General features: G+C 38.2%; 1 protein-coding gene across 2 annotated transcripts in view; it reads right to left on the bottom strand.

Moving 5' to 3' along the window:
- The window catches only part of ppih (peptidylprolyl isomerase H (cyclophilin H)), a 42,198-nt gene extending 34,554 nt beyond the window's left edge, over positions 1-7,644 (bottom strand). Inside the window, exon 1 of one of the 2 annotated variants that reach the window (XM_016484323.1) lies at positions 7,246-7,644. In XM_016484323.1, the coding sequence (XP_016339809.1) occupies positions 7,246-7,311 (66 nt within the window). In that variant the 5' untranslated portion in view covers positions 7,312-7,644. The remainder of the gene's footprint in view (positions 1-7,245) is intronic. The other variant, XM_016484324.1, reaches the window with a different exon arrangement.
- Positions 7,645-8,208: the final 564 nt, after the last annotated feature.

The following is an 8,208-nucleotide window of genomic DNA, read 5'->3' as shown; positions in this document are numbered from 1 at the left end:
TTTTAATTTTATTAATGAAGAACGTGGCAAAGTCGTCAGCTATTAGAGTTGATGAAGGAGGGGGAGGATGAGGACAAAGGAGCGAGGAAAATGTTTTAAAGAGCATGCGAGAGTTATACGAATTGTTAATTTTGTTATGATAGTATGTCCTTTTTTAGCAGTGGAGACATTAGCAGAGAAGGAAGAGAGGAGTGACTGATACATATTAAGGTCAGTAGGATTTTTTGCGCCACACCCTTTCTGCAGCTCTGAACTTAAAACGATGTTCACGGAGAACATCAGACAGCCAAGGAGCAGAAGGTGTGGTACGAGCTGGCCTGGAAGAAAAGGGGCAGACAGTGTCTAAACAAGATGTAAGAGTGGAGCAGAAAGTATCAGTAGCACTGTTAGCATCAAGAGATGATAACTGTTTAGGCGGAGGAAGCGAAGATGAAACCATAGACAGCCAGGAGGTAGGGTTGACGTTTATTAGCAAAACGAGTAAGAAAGCTTGGAGGCACGGCATACACCTTGATGTCAAATAAAATAAATAAATGACGCAAAGTTTGAATAAAGTAAAAATCAGCAAATAATGTGGAACCAATTAAATAAGAAACGAATGTTTAAAAAAAACTTCCAAAATCACCTTAGATAAACGGCAAAAGTCAACAGGCTTTCCAAACAGGCGCTTTTGCATTTCGTTTCAAAAACTAAATCATCTGCGATCGTCTTGTCTGTCTCACCTCACCCTTCTTGTCAGTCAGCTCGACTCGCTCTCCTCACTGGAGAAATTAAATCTGATCTGTGATGCAACTGTCGTTCGGCACGCTGCATTGAGCAGCCGCGTTCAGTTTTTAATTGTAGTGTCTGTTCTTTTACTGAACTAAATGATTTTTATTTTGATAAAAATCAAAACGACGGTGGGGGTCGGTGACGCGGTGGGCAAGTGACGTAACCGGTGTTGCGGCTTAACCGTCAGCATCGTCTATCGTGGCAAGCCTACCAGGAGGGTGAGAGTGAGCGTAGGTTACGTCGAAAAGTGACATAAGGAGGGGTATGTGTTGTGTCAGGAACCATGTTGAGGTTAAGAGTGAGGAGGAAGTGATCCGAGGTGTGCAGTGGAGTAACCAGCACATGATCAGTGGAGCAGTGTCATGTGTAAATAAGGTCCAGTTGGTTGCCTGATTTGTGAGTAGCCGTAGTTAACACTCGCTTGAGATCAAAAGAGGCAAGCAGAGTGTGGAAGTCTGCAGCCTGAGGTTTATCTAGGTGGATGTTGTAGTCTCCAAGCATAACTAGTGGAGTACCATCCTCAGGAAAGGTTGAGAGCAGCACATCTAATTCATCCAAGAAGTTACCTTGTGGTCCTGGGGGTCGATAAACAACTACAAAATGGATTTCAAAAGGGTGGGTAATAGTGACTGAATGTGATTCAAAAGAGCTGTTACTACCCAGAGAAGGTAAAGGAATACATTTCCAATCATTAAAGATAAGCAGACCAGTACCTCCACCTCTTCCAGTCAGACGGGGGGAGTGGGAAAAAGAGAGATTATTTGAGAGTGCTGCAGGTGTAGCAGTGTCCTCTGGTTTGATCCAGGTCTCTGTCAGGGCCATGAGGTTTAGTCTTGAATGACTAGCAATAGATGTAATGAAATCTGCTTTGTTTACTGCAGACTGACAATTCCAGAGACCAATAGAAAAAGAAAGTAGTGTATTAGCAGGCATAGGCAAAGTGCACAAGTCGTTAGGATTGTGCTGCCTACAGTGTGTGATGCGTGGTTTGCGAGTGGTAGTAATAGTAGGGATATGGAAACACATAGTAAGAGTTGGTCATTAAAACTGAAACAGAAGTGAAGCAAGGTGTAGAGGACGAATTAAAATCGATACTTATGTCCCTTGCCGGTGTCCCTGCACGGTAGAGTCAATGATCTTTACACTTTTCGGTCTTCACATGACGGCTGCCGCGGTATACTAACCTTTTTTATACCCGTTTGACAAAACGGAAATTGAATTCAGCTGAACACACTTTACTGTTTATCACAACAAAGGGCTAAGCAAGCGCACAACACTAACAAGGTATGCGATACAGTCCGAGACCAAACACAACTTAAGCACGTCTCAACACAGTAAACAAAACAAGCGTTTCCTAGCAATGGCAACTGCGCTAAACACTGAGACAATAAATAAATACACTTATTGAATAGGCCTATAAACATTCAATATATATTTTCAAAATATATACTGTACAGGTGCATCTCAAATTAGAATGTCGTGGAAAAGTTCATTTATTTCAGTAATTCAACTCAAATTGTGAAACTCGTGTATTAAATAAATTCAATGCACACAGACTGAAGTAGTTTAAGTCTTTCGTTCTTTTAATTGTGATGATTTTGGCTCACATTGAACAAAAACCCACCAATTCACTATCTCAACAAATTAGAATATTTCATAAGACCAATAAAAAAACATTTTTAGTGAATTGTTGGCCTTCTGGAAAGTATGTTCATTTACTGTACATGTACTCAATGCTTGGTAGGGGCTCCTTTTGCTTTAATTACTGCCTCAATTCAGCGTGGCATGGAGGTGATCAGTTTGTGGCACTGCTGAGGTGGTATGGAAGCCCAGGTTTCTTTGACAGTGGCCTTCAGCTCATCTGCATTTTTTGGTCTTAGAAAAAGCCTGTATGTGTGTGCATTTATATATACATAATAAATATACACAGTACACATACATATTCTGTAAACAAAAACTTTTATTTTGGATGCGATTAATTGTTTGACAGCACTAGCCACAATAACAAAAAACCAAGACAAAAATAATATTTGTATTGCTTCAAACCATAAAGTGCCAAAAATATAATTATCTCATCAAAACCTAACGGTGCTCACCACAAACACAACCTACTCTATGTCTGCTAACTAAAAACAGCCCTTTATCAACCAGAGCAACACTCGCGCTTTGTGCATTTGATGCATTTTACATTAAAAAATGTATCATGCTTAGAGTCACTGTTAGACAAGAGGGAGGCGTATTTTATCAGCTCTGACCAATCTTTTTTTTTTTTTTTTCAGGGTGAACTGAGACCAAATGTCGACCTAGCACGTATCATCAGCGATCATGATGGCCGTCGTCTGGTCACCGGGGGTCAATGAGAACTTTCCCCATGATGAGACCCTGCAGTACCTGCTCATTCTGTGCTCCAAAGTAGTTCTGAACACGTTCGTCCTGTCTTTCTGGAGGCACAGCATTCTCAAGTCCCTGCTGGGGCTCTGCAGCGTCTCTATGTACGTGGCAGACGTGCTGCTGGTCAGTGCGGTCACCGGCGCGTGGCTCTTCAAAGAACACCTACCCACCTCCACCTCCATGTGCTTCATCCTGGCACATGGATCGGCTGTCTACACCCTGCTTCCTCTGCCCATACTCGTCGCTGGGGCGCTTGACTACGCCAGCTACCCACACCTAGACGTTAGCTCAAGCTCTCGGCACAGGTCTGTATGTTACTGCACTGTGGTTGTGCTTCTGTGGGCATTCGCGTGCTGTTACACCTACAACTACACAGACACGCAACCTATGGAGATTTACAAAGACAACGCGAGAGTCCTGGTGTGCCGTGTTCACGGATCTACTGTAGCGTTTCAATTTAGTATGCAGATATCTATTGCAGTGGGTCTCATACTTCTGTTTTATTTTAAGACGACGATTGGTTGGATCCGAAGAGCCAATAAACTGGCAGAGCTGAGAAACACAGCATTTGCTCCAGAGAAAGATCAACACTTCCCTTACAATCAGGAGGGGGAAGGTGGAAATTCAGAAATTCAAGAAAGTTCCCCTCCTCTCTTTGTCAGTCTGACTCTAGGTTTCGCTTTGAACTGGATACCCTACCTGCTAATGTGTTTGGTGTGTGCCTTTCTGGGCTTTGTGGTGCCAGCTTATGCCAGTGTCAATCTTCTGTGGATGGCCTGCGCCAACAGTGTGCTGGTTGGCATTGCTTTTTGGTTTAGGAGTGCTAGGACTGGACCTTTAAGAAAATTACCAGATGACACTTGTTTGTGGAACATCTACTGGCACTTGAGCAAAGGAACTACACCAACTGTATATGCAAAGCTTACTATGAGATCATACAAAATGGTTCACAAGCCTGCTGTGCCTTTTCAAGAGATCTAGCCTAAATTATTTGAAGGCTGGCAATGATACTCTGTCTTGAAATCATACATGTTATGAGTTCAAATCTATAGCTCTGTTACAAACATTGTGAGCTGCTTAGCTAGAAGTTGCAATGAAACATATGTATGTCTTTTGTGTGACATACACTGCCATTCAAAATTTGGCATCAGTACGATTAAAAAAAAAAAAAATGAATGGAGTCTCTTATGCTCATCAAGGCTGTGTTTATTTAATCAAAAATTACAGAGAAAACAGTAATATTGTGAAATAGTATTGCAATTTCTTATATTGGTTTCCTATTTTAATATACTTTAAAACGTAATTTATTTCTGTGATGCAGTCTTGAATTTTCAGCATCATTACTCCAGTCTTCAGTGTCACATGATCCTTCAGAAATCATTCTGATTTATTATCAGTGTTGAAACTCTTGTGCTGCTTGATCTTTTTTTTTTTTTGGAACCTGTGATACTTTTTTCTTTGATTCTTTTATGAATAAAAAGAACTGCATTTATTCACAATAGAAATCTTTTCTAACAATATAAGTCACTTGTTATCCATTTAACACATCCTTGCTGAATAAAAGTATGAATTTCTTAAAAAAATAAAATAAAATAAAGAAAATTTACTGACCCCAAACTCTTGAATAGTTGTAACACAAAATTTCTATTTTGAATAAAAACACTGTTCTTTTTATTTATCAAAGAATCCTGATAAAAGTATCACAGGTCCCCAAAAAATATTAAGCAGCACAACTGTTTCCAACACTGATAATAAATCAGCATATTAGAATGATTTCTGAAGATCATGTGACACTGAAGACTGAAGCAAAGCTGAATTTTCAGCATCATTACTTCAAAGGAATAAATTACATTTTAAATTAAATTGCAATAATATTTCACACAATTACATTTTTTTCTGTATTTTTGATCAAATAGATACAGCCTTGGTGAGCATAAGAAACTTCTTTATTAAAAATCTTACTGATCCCAAACTTTTGAACAGCAGTGTACCTCGGAGTGTAACAATTATTGGGGAAAAAATGTAGGATGAAGACTTGCTTCTATCGAGTGATTGGATTTTGTTGTGGGTTTTCACTCAAAAATGAGGGAAGGGTTGATTTAAGTAGACTAAATGATTGGATTGTCCGGCATACGTCACCAAAGAAAAGTCATTTTGATTAAACATTATGACTAGGTCAAAAATTTTTTACAAAACAAAAACTGCACACATGGATCATTTATAGTGAGATCTATGCAACATACATACAGAATTTAGGCAGAAAAATGGTGCTACTTTCTAAGACACCTCATTTAAAATTCAAATTCTAAGCTACTATCACAAGTATATTTCACAAAGGATGCAATCCCAGAATGAAGTGCCACAAGCTAAATGAAAATAAAATTCATCCATCATGCCAGATTATTCAAGAGAAATGTTTAACATACTTAAAAAAAGCACCAATAAACATTTGACTATTTTTTGTCTCTCTGCTTTTTTAAAATTGTTTATATCTGTGTGTTGTTTATGTTTGTAACTATTACACTGTGTCTACTACACAAATTGTTATTATTATTATTATTATTATTAATGAATTATTTTTGGTTAAAAGTTTGAAAATTATTAATAAATTATTTGAACTGTAAAGATGCTCTTGTCAATTTTACAGTTATTTTTAGGAGTTTTGGTGTTATGACCACCATAGGGTCGTAACAGGTATAGTGTATAATGTTACAAAAGCTTTTTATTTCAGATAAATGCTTATCTTTGGATCTTTCTATTCATCAAAGAATTGTGAAAAAATGTACTTAACTGTTTTAAATATTGATGATAATAATAATGATGATGATGAAATGTTTATTGAGCAGCAAATCAGCATATTATACTGATTTCTGAAGGCTCATGTGACACTGAAGACTGGAGGAATGATGCTGGAAATTCAGCTTTGATCACAGGAAGGAATAAATTACATTTTAACATTTATTTTAAATAATAAAAATATTTCACAATATTACTGCTTTTGCTGTATTTTGGATCAAATAAATGCAGGCTTGGTGAGCAGAAGAGACTTCTTTAAAAACATTAAAAATCTTACTGTTCAAAAACATTTGACTGGCAGTGTATATCAATCATAATAAACATAATAATTGTACAACACTGTTCTATTTTAATATCTGTTATGCTCATATTATATCTATTCATTTCTCAAAACACACAAAGTATGCTTTTCCCCATAAAGCACCAATATTCCAGGTTACTGTGGTCCCGTACCAGAGATAATCAACAAGTGAGGGATAGTTATATATATATATATATAAATGCCTTTCAATTGTACTTGAATAGAAGTCTCAACCATTACCTAGGAACCACCTAAAAAGCATTACAGCTGAGACTTAATGATTCCCCCATAATAAACCGAACCTGAATATGGAACCCTGAGTAATCCTGATCATTCCATTTGGGCTTTACATTCTAAGAAACAAAAATGTGCTAAATTTGATATATTTACATGTACACTGTAAAGTGCTCTAAAGATCAGCCTTTGTGACAAGCAGCTCAGAGATACTGAGGTTCCCATTAACATAACCCAAATGACACAATAACAAGCAAAGGTTTAATCAAGTAAAATACTACTTCTACTAAAACAAATAGATAAAATGGTGGTTTTGCCATATCAATACATTGAGGTAATCACTAAATGAATAAATAAACACTTTCAAGCAACCAGCTTAATTTCTGGACCACTTGAGCTGGAATGACACTCGAAAATCAAACAGTAAAACTGGGATTAAACCTGCTTGTATGGTTCAGCCGTGCTTGCCGTCTCTTTAGATATGTTTGGGAATCAAGCTGGCCATCTCGACAGATGACACGCCAAACTCACACGGCGAAGCGGCACAGAAGCGCTTCTGAAGAGGCATTTCGGTGTCTCTACACAGACTGTTTAATGTTGTTCAGGGTGCATAAATGTGTAAAGACACCTTATGTGCACTCTGATTCACTTAGATGCTATTTAAGCAACCAGCAAGTCTGTGTGGGGAATAAAACCAGGCTGTGCGTTAGCTGATCTGCTAATGAAAACAGCAGAGTGCGATTTAAACTTACTTGTCCTCCAACGGTGACGTCGAAAAACACTATCGGGTTGTTAGGGTTTGAAGGCTGAACGTTCATGGCTGCTTTCAGGCTTTTATCACTCCAGACAGCAGAAATATGCGCTATGAATGTTTCTCAGTTCTCACACCACGAGCTTCAGGACGATTCAAAAACGTGTAACCGTGACGTCACTACGGACACCAGAAGGACTTTGTACGGATGCCAGCGAGGGACAAGTGCGCCTCTGGGGCCGGTTGTTCAAAAAGTTGAATCTGAATTAGAATGATCTTCTTCTTCTTCTTCTTCTTCTTCTTTCAGGTTTAATGGCGGTTGGCAACTCATCTCAAAGGTGCATTACCGCCACCTACTAGACTGGAGTGTGGGCATTAGACTGACATCAAAGGAGAGGTGGAGAGGAAAAAAAATAATAATATTAATAATTAAAAAAAAATCCCTATTAAATTCTTTCACTTAACCCACTGTTTTTCAAAAATAACATTAATAAATTGTGTATTCTCCCAGATGCTTTCCCTAATAAATGCTCAAGTGTCATGCTTTGTTCATCCATTTGTGCCTTTAATTCTGCCCTATCTTCTTCATATTTTTTGCAGTCTAACAGTATATGCTTCACTGTCTCTTGTACATTACAATAAGTGCATAATCCAGTGGGATGTTTTCCTATTCTGTGCAATGTTGTATTTAAACCAGTGTGACCCATTCTAAGACGTGAGACTAACATCTCCTCCCTTGGGCTTCTGCCCTTCCTCATGCTTGTGACTACTTGATTTTGTATACTGTATAAATGACGTCCTGTATCCGCTGTGTTCCAATATTCCTGCCATATTTTAAATGAATGTTGCTTTATGACGGTTTTGACCTCTGCTCTACTTATTGGTACGTGTACATCTACTGTTTCATGCTTTGTAGAGTTTTTTGTGACATCAAAGGAGAGGTGGAGAGAGAACAAAAAAAAAA

Source organism: Sinocyclocheilus anshuiensis, unplaced genomic scaffold (assembly GCF_001515605.1).
Source record: "Sinocyclocheilus anshuiensis isolate Anshui unplaced genomic scaffold, SAMN03320099.WGS_v1.1 scaffold1203, whole genome shotgun sequence".
NCBI classification, from domain to species: domain Eukaryota; kingdom Metazoa; phylum Chordata; class Actinopteri; order Cypriniformes; family Cyprinidae; genus Sinocyclocheilus; species Sinocyclocheilus anshuiensis.
The sequence above is the reverse complement of the archived record's forward strand: the minus strand, read 5'-3'. Positions and strand labels throughout refer to the sequence as shown.